The following is an 18,489-nucleotide window of genomic DNA, read 5'->3' as shown; positions in this document are numbered from 1 at the left end:
ATCTTGGGGTGATTTAACACCCGCTCACCTCTCGATCGCTCATGCTCTGCTCACGTTTGACTTTAAAATAGATCTTGCCAGATGTAACGTTTTAAGGATATGATGGAAGTAAATGTGTGGTAGAAACTGGGCTTGGGGTTTATTATTACCATCAATAGTGTCCTCCCCATCTCCCTTTGTCATTTCTGGAAAGAAAAAAAGTCACGTAAAATTGTTCCACAGCAGGCCTGCATCGCCATCCTGTAAATATTCCCCAGTTGAAAAAAAAAAAAAACAAAAAGCAAAAAAACATAACAACGGAGTGAACATTCAATTGTTTTGGCTGCTTATCTCCACCGGACAGTATCCTGCCCTTTTTTCGAAGGCAGGGCTTTCGGTGACACACCGCTTCCTTCTCTCAACCTTCCTTCGCAACTACAGCAAGCTAGCGAGCGAGCAAGCGAGCAGCGGCGGCGGTGACTTCACTTCCCAAATTTAGGACCAAAGAAAAAAAAGAAGAAAAAAGTTTCTCCGCGCTGCAAAGAACGGGACTAGGCTGGAATTAATTCAGGAGCGTGTCATGATTGGGATACCATCGGAGTCCACTGAAAGTTGCCCAAAATGGACGGAACGATTAAGGTAAGGGTGGAGAGTGGGGTGTCGATTGTGGGGAACGCTTTTCCCCCCCAAAGTTGCGCCTCCTTTTTTTGGTGTGCGTGAACTGGGACCTCGATACTGAGGACATGTTTTCCCTCTGTTCTTTTCAATCCCCCTCCTTATTCGACTGCTTATTTTTTTAATCGTACTTTTCCGAGCCCTGTGAGGATGTCGTGCGTGGACGCTTGAGTCGCACGTTGGATTTTCGAGGAACGAAAGGAGCGCGCAAATTACGCACATCTGGAGCGGCACAATTTTACCCCTGCTACGCACTTTCTGTGGGAGGGGAGGGAGAAAAAAGTTGTATTTTACATGTTGGTAAGGTAAATGCTTTTTCTTGACTTGAAGCTTGTTTTTAAGTGCGACCGGCGAGGCATTGTGAGTGGGTTGTGGGCTCCAAGTGGAGCTGCCTCCGATGACGGGTTCAAACGGAGCCTGTCATTGGTGACAATAATGTGATGGTTCGTTGATGTGGAAGGCACTCGCCGGTTATTGTTAAGTCGTATTTTCGTATAAATGGGGGTGCGCTGTGTTGTTGAAGGAAATCTGTTATTTGGCAACTGGCAAGCTTGCAACACGGTCAAACCACACTTCACAACGTGTTCTCGTTGTCAGATTTACACAACTCGTCTTACTCTTATATAGAGTGGTTATAAAGTTGTTGGTTAGTAGTTGGTTCTTGCGTTATGATGACAAAAGTTTCACAAGTGTGGCAGCAACGTCAACCACTTTGAAATGCACACCATGCTGTGAAAAACAAACAAACATAAAGATTAAAAGTAGGCTGTTGATCATCATTATTAAAAATCACCCTAATTGGAAAGTAGTATTTGGTGAAATTGGTAGTCGCAAACAGTGCTGGCCTGAATTAACATTGGCTACTGCATCCCCCCCCCCACACACAGCCTCCTCCTCCTTCTTCTTTTTGCCTTCTAGACAGTCACATTCCAGATGGCTGCAGATGCTTCCAGATGTTTGAATGGCAAGTCCCTCTCTTGGCTGACTGAGTGTCAACTCCCAAAAATGCACCCAAAATTGTCGAGCACACCTCATGAAAAGGACTATGGTGTTTTGGGGGGACATTTTTAGTAGGAGTTTTGTGGCGCTTGGGTGTGGTGGTGGTGGTGGTGAAGGTGATGTGTTTTGTGTGTGCGTGTTTTGGAATGTAACCATTGTCATACTACACAAACAAGCTAAGCATGAAAGCCATGCATGTATGATTACTTGGTATGGTAGATAGATGGATGCAAGTTGCCTGGAGATGTTTGTCCTCAAAAACCCAAGAATGAAGAATCGGCTTGTATAATTGAAGTGTGGGTTTGAATGGCTGGGCTGACTTGTGAGTTCTTAAAAAAAGAGCACACTCTTGAACCATGAGAGTTTCCTGTTCTACACAATCTTTTCCTGACATGTTTCCTTTTCCTACTTAAACAAAAGAAGGAATGGAGCCCCTTCCTCCTTATCCGCCGCAACGCCCTCCTGGTGGATGTCTGTTCTGTTGTGTGTGCCAAAGACACACGTGTGGGACTACAGGTGGAGCATGGTGTTGTGATGCACTGAGATGGCTGATGTAAACAAAAACAAGCTGGTGGGCTCTGGGCAGGTGTTTGACTTATGTGAGGCACTGTGTCCTTCAAGGTGGGACTTCGAAAAGTGTACCCACAAATAAATAAATAAATAAATAAATAAATAAATATGCACATACATACATACATACATACATACATACATACATACATACATACATACATACATACATACATACATACATACATACATACATACATACATACATACATACATACACACCAACAATACAGTCCCCTATAAAAATAAGTAAAATATAAATAACTAAATACAAACTTATGAGTATGATAGAGCAAATCAAGTAAGCAATAAAACACCAAGAAGAAATGCAAATAACATTACATTTTCCCTGTGCACACCCAGCACGAGCGTGAATGGCGCTCTACGTCATCTTTTCAATTCCCGATTAAATTTGTGAATGGCCGTGAATGAGTTAATAAAGTACTGATTTGTTTATTTATCCATCACAAAGGCGGCCATTTTGCCACCTGGTGTTTACTGAAAATAGTTATCCCAGTTTCACAGGGCTCAAATAATGAACACTCATGGGTCTCCTGTTTTTCTGAGTTTGGTTGTGTCAGGTTTGTAAACTGGGGTAGATTGAGTTTTGGGGGAAGATTAGCTGTTGACAAGTGGCCACTTGCTCAGCTCGCGGTTCACTTTCACTCAATACATTTGAGAGAATAGAGGAGCCATTGAAAAAGGCATGTAACCCCCTCTGTCAATGTCAAGTGTAAATTTATGATCATAGTTTACTAAATGTTGTTGGCCCTGGAAAGGGTAATTTGATGTTTTTATGTTGTATGTTTCAAATATTCAAAAGCATTACACAGTACTTTGAGTTGCATTTATATGGATGAAAAGTGCATACTCTGGTGCAGTTTGGGGGCAAGAAATTGTCAGCAGCGCCACCTTTGCTGAATGGGAATGCAATCAAGCGGTACCTTTACTTATGAATGTTTTTTCATACAAAATTTTCAATTTACAAAATGCCTCAACAGGAAAATATTGCCTCAAATTATGAAAGAAATGTCAAGATAAGAAAGGTTTTGACTTACAAAATTTTATCATTCAAAATTTTGAACAGAACATTAAATTCATAAGGAGAGGCACGAGCGCAGTAGTTTCAATCAAAGTAGCACCTCCAGGATGTTTTACAAATGGGGCCAACAAAAGAGGAACTAAATAAAAGGCTTAACTGGATCCTCCATGTTGTTTGAGTAGCGATGAATACAAACGTGGAATCGATCTGTACTTGAAAATGGAATGGAATGCCTGACTCGTTCGTTCGTTCTGCTTGCTGACAGGAAAGAGAAAATACTGCAGATTTCTCCTCAGCAGAGAGGAACCTGCTCCTATTTTTAAACGCCTTTCCCTTCCATCTTGATGGGCACACACCACTTGCCAATCATGGTTCCCACTCTACAGGCTGATATGTCACTCAGAATGTAACTTGCAACAGTCATAATCGTCACGCGTAGCCTTATCGTGCTGTAAAGAGACGTTCTATCGCTTCTTGGCATTTTATCGTGGCGCACGAGCTGCTGTGCGCTGCTGAGATAGCAAGTAATACGGCCAGGAATCAGACTATATGATGCATCAACTGATTACATTCCTGGAAAATCGAATTCCGTGAGGGAGGTTGAACGTTCTCGAGAGGTTTAGCTTTTATGCAACTATTTACTTCCATACTCTTCTTCCAAATGTTGGATGTCATCTCAAGTGTGTGACTTGAAGTTGATTTTGTGTGATTAATTGCAATGCATTGTTTGTTTTTGAATAGCAGTTCTTGCGACTTGATTTCTGACATTTGGCCATCTAGCAGTGTGTATTCAGTGTGGTGGACAATGTGTATGGACTGGAGAATCTCTGGCATCGCGCTGACGTTGGAAATATTGATCAGTCTTGTCATCCCCCCCCATTTTTTCCACAAACTTATGTGGCATTCCAGAATGATTTGAATTCCATCCTTTGAGGATTAGACACATCTCTGTCGTGCCATCAGATGCCATCAGATCCAGATGTGATTCAAATTCCGACTCCAAAGCATCCACATGTCACGAAAATGCCTAATATTCAGACTTATGAGCATTTCTCTCTGTGTTTTGGCGGATTTCGAATGGCAGCGGCTGGAAGGGCAATGGCTCACCAAAAGTGATTGTCACAGAGCATTTTTTAACAAAACTCCAAACGTGACATGTCTGGAATTTTGACATTTTCCGCATTTTAAACCAATCTAGCAATTGTGAGGAATTTAAAGAGGAGCCTGATGAAACCGTGCAATAAGTTGTCTCGTCAAGAGTGGCTTTTGTTTTCTTTAATAAACCTACATTGTTTGCATTGCTGCGGTTGCTTAGATCAGTGTTGCATTTACCCACCCAGTGCTTCTGTTGAGTCTACAGACACAAGACAAACAATACATTTCCACAGATGAAGCAACCTCACCATTGAAATTGTTCAGAAAAACCAAAGACATGTAAGCAAAGTGGCATTTGTTAGCACCCTAACTGCACTTTGAGCATGATTGAAGTCAAACTCGCATCAACAGGAAGCAACAGTAGCTACAGGGGCTGTTTAGCCAAACTACTTCGGATGCCAGACTGTGATATGAGGCATAACTACACGTAATTAGTGCTCAAAAAGCTCCCCTGGAGAGTAAATATTTGACATCACAAGTTTCAGTGTCGTTTCAAAAGTGGATTCTGATGTTGGCTTCGAAGCACTTCTATATATCACTGTCATCGCCTGTCAACGTCCTGCCAATCTTAAAGGAAGAGTTCAACATGTTGGAGACTTCATTTGCTTTTTTGGCCCGCAGTGTTGAGAAGATTGATGTCATTTTCATGTGTTGGCAGGAAAGGTTGGAGGTGAACATCTGCCAGCCAGCCCACCTGAAACTCATACGCTTCCTCGAGCTAGCTTGTTCATGTTTTTGTTGATACGTTTGCCCAGCGATAGTTGCACGTGGATCATTTCATACCATTCACAAATGAGTGAAGAAAAGACCACAAGTCCAACTTTGTAGAATGTACTCAGGGGTGTAAACTCAGTTTTTGCCACGGGCCACATTGTAGCTACGGTTTCCTCTCGAGGGCCGTTATGAATTTGGGGAAACCATTAGAATGTTTCATCTCGTACATATATTACATAGAGAACGCACAACAAATTAATGAATAACTAGTTTTCCAATCTGAGGTGAAGAATAATGACTGTTATTGTGGTTTACATGCAACTATTTGGAATTTTGCTTTGGACTTGAGAAAGTATCATGCCACTTGATATGCTTGATTTGCTTTTGCGGGCCGAACAAAATGATGTGGCAGGCCAGATTTGCCACCGGTCATTGACTTTGACACCCGTGGTGTATCTAGTAGTTTTGTAGTTGACCAAAGTGGAAGCACTTGTCCATGAATTTGCTAGCTACTCGACTACAATCCAGGTGTCAAAACGACTGCCATGGATGTAATCGCTGAAGCACAAAAGTCAGCTGGAAACGGCCCATCACCGAGTCCTAATTGTCTATACATCATGCTATTAAGGTGTGAGAGTGGCTTTTCTCAATAGAGCTTTGGTTCGAATCCTCGAATTCGCATGCTCCTCATCCCTAACCGTTGGGCAAAGTAAAACAGGCCACGTGATTGTCCCTTTCTGTTTACAGGAGGCGCTATCAGTGGTGAGCGAAGACCAGTCCTTATTTGAGCCTCCGTACGCCGCTGCTGCCCCCCTCCCCAAGACAGACATGACTGCATCTGGCACGCAGGACTATGGCCAGACTCACAAAATCAACCCATTACCCCCACCGCAGGAGTGGCTCAGCCAGCCGGTGCGGGTCAACGTCAAAAGAGAATATGAGCAGATGAACGGATCGCGGTAAGAAGCATAACTGTGTGTGTTTTATATGTACCGTATTTTCCGGCGTGTACGGCGCGCCAGAGTATAAAACAAACGCCCAATGAATGGTGTATTTTTTTTTCCATATACTAGGCTCACCGGACTATAAGGTGCACAGTCAATGAATGAGTTTTCCAAATATAATATAAAAATATTGAAAATGTTCCAAATATAAGGCACATGACATTTTATTACCCAGTACTTCTTCTATGGGGGAAATGGAACTGGTGGCTGCTGACAGGAGTTGCGAGACCTGTTGTGGCTCAATATTACTTCACATATAAGGCGCACGGGCATCGTTTGGCGCAGGGTCATCTTTTGAATAAAATCAAGGCTTTCGGGTGTGCCTTATACACTGCAAAATACGGTATGTTGATGATGTTGTTTTGATGTTTTTTTTTAAATTGTGCTATTATTAATCACACAAAATCGAATTACTACAGGAAGCATCTATTGAAGGTTGTGATGCTTAATTGTATTGAACCAATGCTTCGATGTTTCATATGAGCCCATGGTACAGCACCAAAGCAAAATACTTCAAAAATTTACACGCAATACAGTACTGAAATAATGATGATCAACTTCGTAATAGTTATAATTATACATCCGCGTAAGCTCTCAGTCGTACAGGAGTGGTCCATCGATGAAAAGGTTTCTTCAGCCGTCATCTGTACTTCTTTGAAGGTGTCGGACGTTTCGCTTCTTATCCAAGAAACTTCGTCAACAAACTAAAGTCTGACTGGTAGTACATTGGGGAGGCTAAAGACATTCGCAACAAAAGACTTTATCAACATCGCAGGGATAATACTAGTGGGCCTCAATCGGCAGTACATATGCACCTAAAAGCTAGCAACCACTCATTTGACGACAATGAGGTTAAAATCTTAGCGAAAGAACATAGATGATTTGAAAGGGGAGTAAAAGAAGCGATTTTCATAAAACAGCTTAATCCTTCTTTAAACCGATGTGGTGGAGTGAGGTTCAATTTGAATCGTTCGTACAACAGCCTGTTGTTAGACTTATATATTCTATATATATCTTATATATATATTATTTATTTTTTGCAATATGTTTGTGTGTGCTTAGCAGGGAATCTCCAGTGGACTGCAGCGTGGGTAAATGTAATAAGCTGGTGGGGAATAACGAGACGTCTCAAATGAACTATGGAAACTACATGGATGAGAAAATTGCACCTCCCCCTAACATGACCACCAATGAACGGAGAGTCATTGTGCCGGCTGGTAAGTACTCCAAACATAAACCAAATTGTGCTGTGTGAAGATGTGTGTGTTCAACCAAATTTGAAATACACAGAAACAAAGTGAAAATCAAATGCATGACATATCTTTTGTGAGTGGGGGTGCAGGACAGAAATGTAATCTATGAAAGAATACAGGCATGGTTCATCTGCTTCATGGATGGTTCAAAATGTTAGTTACTAAGGCCCCAGTGTTTGAATTGGTTAAAAGTCCACTCCAAGATTTAGCCTGAACCAACAACACAAAGACATGAAACCAGGGGAGAACATCCTCTCAAACGGCACATTGTTTCTAGTGTGTAGGTGCGCACGTGTTTTTGTGTGTGTCTGTGTGTATTACATATCCAGAAGCAACGACTTATTCATATTTTCTTCAATCATCCTCTTTTGACACAGCTTCACCCAGGCAGCCCTATTTCCATTTAGTTGGGTGGCAATGTTTCTTCTATCCCGCAAGAGTGCGGCTGAAATAGTGTTTTCAGCCGCACTGAAAACAAGTCGAAATATATCCTGGTCTGCCAGAGCTGTATTTCTTCAACAGCTATGGTTTCATCAAGTTAATCGTACAAAAATGTGAAATGGCACAGCTTATGTAGCTACAAGTACAGTTTCAGTCCCGTAATTGTGAAGAAATGTTGTGTAGCCAGCATTATTCATTTGATCCACCAAAATGAGATGGGGTTATTTTTTTGTTCCTGGAAGCAATCACGGCAAATTGATATTAATAAAAAGTGTGTCAGCGGGTAGAAGGTGATTAAAAATGTACTGTATTTTTAGGACTATTAGACGTACCGGACTACAAGGCGCACCCCCAATGAATAGTGTATTTTCACACATTTTCTATATTATATTATATTGTGTGATATTCTCATTAGATGCACCTGATTATAAGCCGCATGTTCAATGAATAACATGTTCAAAAAATGTTTTCCATATATAAGGCACATCACATTATATGGCACCCGGGGTTACGTTATACTGTATATCCATTAGACTACAGGTGTCAAAGTCAAGGCTCAAAGTCAAAATTCAGGCCCCCCACATCATTTTATTCTGCCCGTGAAAGCTAATCAAGCATGTCAAGTTCCATGAAAATTGCTGAAGTCTGAACCAAAATTTCAAATTGTTGAATGTTAACCACAATCACAGTCATTATTCTTCACTTCCTATTTGAAAATCAGTCATTCATCAATTTGTAGTGCATTCTGTATGTAATATGTGGAGGGGATGAAACGTACAAATGGCTTCTGCAAATTCATAACTGCCCTCAGGAGGAAATCGTAACTACAATGTGGCCCACAGCAAAGAATGAGTTTGATACCCTTGCATTAGACGGTACTGCACTCAATGGAATGTCAACAAAGCAGTCAGATGCTGAATATTCCAGGGTTTTATTCGAGTATATCTCAATACAATAATAAATGTCATTTTCAGAGAATACCAATTTCCATTCTTTAAAACGTTTATGTTCCTTAGAGATTTTTATGGAATATTTGGGCCTCAAAATAAATAAAATAAACCTATTTATTTACTTTTTGGGGGAATACAAAAACAAGGCAAAAAAACCATCAAATTTTCCATTTCTAGTCATTGTTCCAAAAACTGAAAGTTGTGGTGAAATAAAGAAAAAAGTTCCACCTTGCAAAGTAATTTTAAGAGATTACCGAAATGGACCAGTGTTTTATAAATCCCTGCATGCACCACACACTATCTCACCTACGGGCAGTAAATGGAGTCGACAGCTGCTGACTGTCGTTGCGAGACCTGCTGCCATTTAATTTTACTTCACATATAAGGCTTTTGGGTGGTGCCGTATACTCCGCAAAATACGGTAATTTTGAGTACCGGTGGATTGTTACGGGTTGATTGAAAACTAATGCAGACAGACTTTGACAAGCTGTACACAGATGCTGCACCTTTACAGCTACCCAGTCTGGGTTTTGCATTGTCTGAGCAGTATATCCAAGAGAAAGTGAGCTTTGTTGAGTAAGTCTCTCCAGATGTAACTCCCAGGTAGGAAATATTGAACATTGACAGAATAGGATTTGAAAATGAGGACTCCCCTGTGAAAGTCGATTTAACTGCAACATTATCCCACTCTGATGAATGCTTCTGCAGCTGAAGGAGGACAAAGAATTATTTATATCTAATAACGGAGCCATGCCTGCCGTTGATAAATCATCCCGTTGTCAACGTGTTCATTTGTTTCCCCTTTACGCCGTGACTTGCTAAACGCTCAACTCCCTCCTTATCCTCCTCCGAGTCCAGATGTAAGTTCAAATTTGTACGCACAGGCAATAAACGACAACTTTGGTTCCTTCCCCTGGCAGATCCTTCCTTGTGGTCCCAGGATCACGTGCGCCAGTGGCTCGAGTGGGCCATCAAGGAATACGGCCTGTTGGAGATTGACGCGTCCATGTTTCAAAACACGGACGGAAAAGAGTTGTGCAAGATGAGCAAGGACGACTTCCTCCGGCTCACCACCATGTACAACGCCGAAGTTCTTCTCTCTCATCTCAATTACCTCAGGGAAAGTAAGTGTGCTGTCCCGAATGGTCAAGTAATTGCAAACAGGCATTTGATTTGATGAATGATTTGTGCAGTCACCCCCCTCCCCCCCAAAAAAAATCCTTCGCAGATGGGGGCTGGGAATCAGTCGAAACGGGTAATACCTTCTCTCTTCCAATGACTGTGGTTCTTTGGGAGAGAGAGAAGGTACTTTCCAGTAAATCTCGAAAGAGGTTGTTTGGGTGACATTGGATGAATGATTTGCATTCAGTGAAAATGAATCCGCGGATGAGAAAGAATAAATTTTAATTCAACGTTTGTATAGTCCTGATCACTGGTTACTGTTTCCAAGTTTGGCATTTAACTCATGTCCAGAGTGTAGGCTCTGCTGGTCAATCGGAAAACTTTACGCACGACAATGTCTCAGAGGTTCTTAGCCTGCTGAGATATCCGTCAAGCATACGTCTCGTTACACTTGGCCGCGCTATAAACCACATGGACTTTTTACAAAGACGTCCAGGTGCATTGCCTCAGGATGCAGGCGAGACCAGTGTGTCCAGGCAACTAAATTCAAGCTTATTACTTTTGAAGAGGCTCTAGATGGAATCCCGCTTCATATGTTTCAGCTGGGGCAGTATGCAAATGCCTTTGAAATATCAAATGCACCATCTGGTGGTTTTTTTCTCAGTGATTATCACGCAAACCTGTCGGAGTCATCATTGAATAGTTTGCGTTGGAAACTAAAGAACAGCGCGAGTTGCTTTCACTGCTGCGGAATATCAAGAAACCGCACCCGGGGGGACTGATTGATGTCTCCACTAAACTTAAATTTACGTTGTGATGAGCCTCAACGTGATGTAATGGGAGCTGTACTTTGTGGGTGTCAACAGTTTTCTCCCCATTCACGATGTTAGGGCAATATAAGGGCCCCATTGTGCAATTCCGAATCGAGCAGATCTTCTGACCGTCACCAGGCGCAGCAGTTTTCATTATGGCCGCCGGCCCCAATGAGTTAGCAATGGGTTAGGTGCTATACCGTGACTTTAGCCAGTGGTGCCCCCCCCCACTCCCCAAACCATTGTCTTTTGATTTCAACCTCGTGCGCTGTGGAATCCTCACCGCTTGCCCGTTGAAATTGCTTTGGATCCGTTCCCGACAAACAAACGCAACGCTCCCTTAGCCATCCGTGGGCCGACCTGCTTCAGATCGGAGCATGCTGTCTGGGAAGCACACGGCAAAATTATTGACACAGGAACCCTACGGGCAAGTTTAAGTACGTTTAGTACCAAATGTCTGAGAGAGAGACGGAATAGGAAGATGAGGGGTTGAGGCAGACCATGCAGGGACAATGATTTGGTAATGAAATCCATTTGCTCTTCTCCTTCTGCACAATCTTCGTCGAAAGTAAACCTGTCCAGATAAATGGACTTCTGGCTCCACTCATGAGTGTTGGAGGCAAGCCGAGCATCTGAAGTACTCCTCAAAAAAAAAAAAAGATGAAAAAAATGATGATAAAGTCACGTGATAGACGGCAAAAGACTTCATCCATTAAACCAAACAGTAAATCGTCTAGAGGGGTACTGCAATCATTTCACAGACGTCTGTGTGCATCTGTTTATTGAACCTCTGATTAACATTCCGCGCAGTCATTAGGGGTTTGAATTGGGAGACACTTCGCCACCTTGCGGCCATCGTGCGGCCAAACATAGCCGCCATGTCAAGTACATCATTTAGGTTGCCACACCGGTACCTGTTCCAGTACAATGAGAATATGTGTCTGGCCAAGCAGCTGCTTGTCGTAACAAGGCTAGTTGCCAGTGTAATATTTTGGCTTCACTCTTGGTCACTTACCCGGATTATTTTTTTTTAAATAAATGATGGCTGTCCTCAACTCAATGTGCTTTCAATTTGGGGTGCAATTGGAGAATTTGTTCAAATTAGTCTGTCAGGGGGGGAAGGACCGTAGACTATTTGCTTTATCGCACCCACGTAGGTTGATTTGATACCACATGTGCAAGGGGACCAAACACTCACCGGGGAGAAACGTTAAGAAAGACTGTCGAAATTATAGCAGTACCAAAACACAATACGCGAGTGTTTGAGTATCGTTTGAATATTTGGAGGTGGGGGGATGGGGGTGGTGGAAATAGTCCAAGGTGGTCATGAGTGAGCACCATTGGAACACAGCAACAGTTCTGTTTCTCCAACTGTCGCTGTTTCTTTTGTATCTGGCGAGATTACAGTGGTAGTCAAGTCCAAATGGAAAAGTGCAAGAAAAAAAAGAGTGATAAGTCTGGGCTTCTGCACCGCACTGTTGCTGAGTGGGGGACATTCTCTAAACCTCAATCGTTTATACAGACCATAAACATCTGGCCTTAAAGGCTGAGTAGGGAAAATGTTTCTCTCTCTCTTTCTACCCTTGCAACATTTTTATTGAGCTCCTTACGCGTTAGTTCCTTCTATTGGCAGGTTATCATCAGTGTGCGAGGGTCTGGCTGGCCCCGTACCATTAGCCGTGTGCTGCTAATAGCTAAACGGAGTTACTACGCAGCTGCTCACAAGAATTTATATCATTTTGAAATAAGTGGAGATGCAGATGGCTCCTGCCAGATAGTAATGCTGATATCTTAGAATTGGATAATCAGTTGGAAAGACATTATGACGGCCGATTGTTTTACAAGTACGCTTTGCTACCTTTTCTCTGAACTTGCATCAATCCGCCCTGTTCCGATAGTGTTTATACCGTGACGGTTTCTGAATTTATTTCCGGATGACTATTTTTTATTTGGTAAGTCAACGTTTGCCATCTGCGGTTCCAATGACTTCCAAATCAATGTAGTCGGGAGCAAAACCATTTTTTGTTAAATGCGATATTGATTTCCCTAAAATAAAAATAGTAACGCACGGGTGAATGTTTTAGGAAATATTTATATTTTATAGCTGGAGAAGATTTCTCAACTCACACATTACAGGACAATTATGCCTGTGCGGTGGCTAGAAGCAGTCCATCCATTTTTCGAGCCGCTTCTATCTTCACAAGGGAAGCGGAGGGTGGCCGAAACCATTTGTCAGCCAATCGCAGGGCACATAGAGACAAACAACCATCCGCGATCACACTCACAACTTGGGAATACTGTATTGTGTTTCATCAGCCGACCATGAACGTTTTTTTTTTTGAATGTTGGAGGAAACCAGAATACCCGGAGAAAACCCAGGCAGAGGAGAAGATGTACACTCCATACAGAACCCATGACCTCTGCATTGTGAGGTCGACACGGTTACCACTGGTTAGAAGAAAACTTACAAATGTAAATAAATAGATGATACAGTATATAGTGGCAATTATGAGTTCCAATATGTGAGAATAATTCAAGCATATACCAAAAATGCATCCTAGAGAGGTGTAATTAAAACCAAATCATAGAATCCATCCATCAATTTTCCAAACCGCTTATCCCGTTCGAGGTTGCGGTAACTGGATCCTACTCCAGCTAACTTTGGGGTGAAATAAAGGACTACAGTGTTTTGCGATCACCAGCCATTCGCAAGGCAACAAAGTCCCCCACCATCTATGATTTGTAAGCAAACTACATTCCCAAAGTGTTTGAGCTTGCCAAAATATGCTGTATTAACCAAAACACAGCTAAGCTACTGTTTCCAAATTGTGAACATTTTGCCAACATTTTCCAAAGAGGACTTAGTTTTGAAATGCACCAAATTGGGCTGTCGTGCAGGCTTAGACAATAACTCATGCTTTGCTTGTATGGAAGTTAGGATCGAATGAATGAGCTGTACAACTTTTACGAATTTGGAAACAATGAAAAAAGTTGAATTTGATGTCCAATCTTTCCTATTGGGGGAAAAAAGCATTTAAGATATAGTATGACATTCTTTTGACAGATGCCTTATTGCCTCCTTTTAATAGCTCACGACTTTTAAGTGAGTTACATTTAACTCTGTTTTGTTGTGAAAGTCGATGCTGCATGTTTATATGATGTTTAGGTGATGAGATCCTGTGGTTATAAACAACCTGGATTGATGGAGGTCCATTGAGATGCTCGAGACCAAAATCTTGTTAGTGTTTGTTCGTCCCTGCCTTACTGGAACAACACCGGTTACGTAATGTGGAACAAGAAAGATTGATTTTTTTTTCTAAAGGCCACTGAGATGAATAAGACATGTTTGTTTTTGAAGGGAGTAAGTGCGTGTCCAAATAAATATGCAGCATAGTCAAAATTCCCTGTCATTTGCTTCTTTTGCTCACTGCACCTCCCCACACCCCTTGCACACCCTCTCCAACATTACAGCAGTCCCGGATTTCTCTGCAGGATAGTTTTTGAGGTTTTCTCAGCAATGCTGCCTGTTTGCCTGTCTGGGTCAACCCGCATCTGTGGGTCGTTGAAGGAAAGGGGTTAAACAGCCCGCTTTTGCTTCTCTCCTCGGTCGCCCCCATTTTTTCTTCATGTTTTTTCCCTTGGACGCTTTCTCCTTGATTCCAAACTTGCTTCTAGCGTGCCTGCACTCAGCATGAGGAATTATTTTTGTATGAAGAGCTGCATTTGATTGCCGTGCAGGGACCTTGCCTCATACAATGGTTCCCCTGTTCTGAGGCCCCGGGTCTCTAAACGAGACGCAGCGTTTTGGGGGTGCTGTGGAATAGGTAGAACCAGGAGGGGTGGGGTGTTGGGAGGCCAGCGTACATTTGTGGGGCACCCCTCACCCTCATTTTCGCTCTACCCCCTAAAATAACAGAGCAGGGCCCTTGTTGGCTGCTCCTTCCCCCTTACCAGGAACAGACACAGAGGATCTGCATCAAATCAAACACAAACTTTTCTCCCGCGTTGTTCATTTTGTTCAATTCAGGATAAAAAAGAAAAAAATGCTTCCAACTCAGCAGCTGTCTGTGTACAAAATCCTAACACGGTCCACGTCGTACTAGCGCTGGTGTTTTCTCTGCGCATTTTTTCGGGGGGGGGGTCTGTTTTTCCACTCTGTGATTTATGCCTGGGGCAGCTAAAATTAAGAGAGCATTTTGGTGCCGCCCAGGGTGCCTGTGTAAGCGGAGGAATGCAGCGCCGGCCGGGTTCTACTATAGAAGGTGAAATGACGAGCCAGCCTTTATTATTCAAGGCCTCACGTTGCAATTAAAATGTTGACTGACTTTTATCGTTACATTTTAGGTCCATTGACCGTGTCGCACCATGCTGCCTTTGCAGCTACAGTAAAGTCTCGTTATATCGATATTCAAGGGAGTCCGAAAACTATCGATATATCCGATCCTGCGCCGAACTGCATTAAACAAAAGCCGCCACAAGAGGGCAGCCAAGCGCCATATAAGAAACGGAGCTGGCCATTAGCTCCCTTTTTTTGGGTCAGAGATGTTCCCCCAATGTTGCCTCAAAATGGCACATATATTTCTTTAATGATTGTAAACATGTATGCTTTAATCTCCAGAACTACAGTGTATTTGAAACATATTCATAACTGGATGTGTAACAAGAAAGCATATTATCCGAATCTGAAGCCATTGTTTGGATTCACAAGCAATGCAAGACGTCTTGGCGTGAAGTCATTTTTATTTGCATTTGAATAAAAAGTGACATCGGCTGTCCTTTAATACACAGTATGGAATGTTAATAATTTTCAAAATCATCGCGCTTCAGCAGACAAAACAAGAAACATTGTTGCAAAAAACGATTGCATTCATATACAGTACAGTGGGCATGTACATAACACAACAGGGAAACTGCAACGCTTACATCTTACTGTATTATGTATACAATTTAAAAAAGTCATCAATCTGCTTCTGCTTCCCATTTTTACCTTTTAACACAAACACTTCAATCTCGTCTGCTACACACGAGCTAGCGTCTGAAAATGAAAATGGCTCTGCTACACGGGTGCTGGGCACGTAACCAAGTCACCTGACCAAGTCGACTGATGGCGTGACACGTAACCAAGACACGTGACCAAGTTGACCAATGGCGCGACCGATGGCGTGTCACGTGACAAAGTCACACGGCCAAGTCGACCAATAGCGCGACCGATGGCGGCTCACGTGACCAAGTTGACCAATGGCGCGACGGATATATCGATATAAACAACAAAAATGGCCGGCGGGGGATGAAAAGGAGCACCGTAATAACCGGATTATCGTAATCACCGGGTATCGTACTAAACGGTACTAATTATACATAAAAAGACTAGAAATGTGAAAGGGAAATGAAAATAGTATTGTAATAAGCGGTACTATCGATATAACCGATATCGATATAACGAGACTTTACTGTAGTTTGATCAGTGCTTCACCTTATGGTACACAAATTCGGCAGAGTTCGGTGATGATCAGTGACGTGCGGTGAGGTTCATGGCTGTTGAGGCACTGACGTCATCACAGTCAGATTTACAAACATATGACAACAGTTAATGTGTTTTGTTTAAAATGTCAAGTCAGCATTCTTAATATAAACTGTAGCACAGAAAAAAAAGAGTTAAAAAAAACGTTATTATCGTGTTACCTTTACTTATAAATGAAGTCCATGCGCCGCTCCTTCTGAAGAAAGGCATCTATACCTTCTTTGTCCAAGCCTTACTTATCTTTCTTCAGTTTTAAAAGTATTTCTATTTCTTTCAATTTAGATATGTAATCCTCCATTCTGAAAATAAGGCCAAGCAACACGAAAAAAATGACTGGATGGCTGCACTTAACTTGCTAACAGTTTACTGCAGCTTGCTCCCACTAATTCTATTATTCTGCAGCCGAGGAGGCGCAAAAAGAATCTCTGTAATCACCAGTGCCCCGTGTCATGAGGCAGGAGAAATGTGTGCCTCACCTATGCACACAGTTTTGATAAACATAAAGTAAAACAAACACTGTAGTACTGTGTTTATAATGTAAAGTGGCTCTACATTATATGCATCAGCTAAACTGTAGAAATTTAGCTCATACACTAAAAGTGTTTGAACACTTTAATAGCGATATGCAGAGGGACAGCAATGCGGTCTGACTGCAGAGCAAGCCAGCACAGTTCGCATAGTCATTGCGCAATCCATGGTGAGGCTCAGCCGGCTGCTGCCTCACTGCTCGTCTCTACTTAGTATGTGAACAGTACATGTGAAAATTCAGTGATTTTGAAAAAACAAACCCAAAAATGGTGAAGTTAAATGGAAATGAGCTTTAAAGTACAAATCACTAAATAAATATAACGGTTTAATTTATTTTTTCATTTGATATTTTCATGATGACAGTTGAGGCACGGCCTCACCTGCCTCCTCTGACTGCACATCATTGGTGATGATGTCCGAAATGTGACCTTGTTTCAGAAAATTTATGAGCAGCCTAAGTATCAATGGAATTTTTATTAGAAGTTTGCTTGTAATGGTGGCTCATTTAACAGTGCATTTTTATCGGTGAAAAGCCTCCATAGACCACCAGTGGTTAGTGTATCAAACTCACAGTGCAGACATCCCAGTTTCAATTCCAGCTCCGGCCAACCTGTGTGGCATTTGCATGTTCTCCCGTGAGTTTTCTCCACGTAAGTTGGTTTCCTCCCACAATCAGGAAACAAGCCCGGCAAGCGGATTGAACACTGTAAATTGTTTCTTTGTGTGAGTGTGAGCAAGCATGGTTGTTTGTCTCTGTTTGTCATGCGATTGGCAATAATAATACATTTCATTTATAAGCACCTTTTCAAACTCTCAAGGACACTTTGCAGTCACAGGATAAGAATTTTCTCGATGGCAGAGCAGCGGCAGCCACACGCGCCAGCGCTCATTCAACCTCGAAGTTCAAGGTGTCTTTTGCCAACTATCTGAAGATGGCTAATATAGGCTCCATCACTCTATCAGATCAAGCATGTCAATTTCCATGATACTTGCTAAAGTCTGAACCAAAATTTCAAATTGTCCCATGTAAACCACAATCAGAGCCATTATTATTCTTGACTTCAGATTCGAAAACGAGTCATTCATCAATTTGTTGTGCACTCTGGATAAAATATATTGAGGTAATGGAACATTCTAATGGCTTCTGTAAATTCATAACGAGGGAAATTGTAACTACAATGTGGCCCACGGTAAAAAAATGACTGACACCTTTGCACCAGAAGTGTTTTTTGTGTGTTTAGATTTGCATGATACATATTGAATCATGTCCTGCAAATAGGGGCTCCCTACTTTTGCTTTAGGAAGTCTTCATGTTGAGGTTCAATCAAATGTATATTGAAGATACCGGTAAATGTAAAACAAACTATTGGACATTCATGGTTTTCATAAATTTTCTGAGTTTATCATTTTTTAATGCAATTTTTCTGTTACCTTCTTGCAGGTAGCTCATCATTATCCTACAATACACCATCACACACAGACACATCCCCACGTCTGGCGGTCAAAGAAGGTAGGGACACGTTTTGTTATTGTTTCGGATTTGGAATTTGTGTTTCTATTCATATGTGACAAAACACGTTAGCTACAAAAAGATGGTAGAGGAAAAGCAGGCAGATATTGAAGGCAACAAATTGCTTGCGGGAGTCCATGGCAGTTTCCCCCGTTTTTTTTTTTTGAAGGAGCTCAGGCGGCAGGTGGAGCTTTTGTGTGGGAGACAAGCCACG

General features: G+C 42.1%; 1 protein-coding gene across 7 annotated transcripts in view; it reads left to right on the top strand.

Annotated features, from left to right (window-relative positions):
• The window catches only part of fli1 (Fli-1 proto-oncogene, ETS transcription factor), a 38,630-nt gene that overhangs the window by 5,237 nt on the left and 14,904 nt on the right, over positions 1–18,489 (top strand). For 2 of the 7 annotated variants that reach the window (XM_089013141.1, XM_089013147.1), the window contains 4 exons: positions 5,882–6,093; positions 7,201–7,355; positions 9,703–9,906; positions 18,207–18,275. In XM_089013141.1, coding sequence (XP_088869267.1) covers positions 5,882–6,093; positions 7,201–7,355; positions 9,703–9,906; positions 18,207–18,275 — 640 coding nt within the window. Of the gene's footprint in view, positions 1–390; positions 619–710; positions 960–5,881; positions 6,094–7,200; positions 7,356–9,702; positions 9,907–18,206; positions 18,276–18,489 lie in introns of those variants that run through there. The other 5 variants (XM_089013144.1, XM_089013143.1, XM_089013145.1 and 2 more) reach the window with 5 other exon arrangements.

The sequence above is a fragment of the Hippocampus bargibanti genome, linkage group LG14 (assembly GCF_051943395.1).
Source record: "Hippocampus bargibanti isolate YZ-2025 linkage group LG14, ASM5194339v1, whole genome shotgun sequence".
In the NCBI taxonomy this organism is placed as follows: domain Eukaryota; kingdom Metazoa; phylum Chordata; class Actinopteri; order Syngnathiformes; family Syngnathidae; genus Hippocampus; species Hippocampus bargibanti.
The sequence above is the reverse complement of the archived record's forward strand: the minus strand, read 5'-3'. Positions and strand labels throughout refer to the sequence as shown.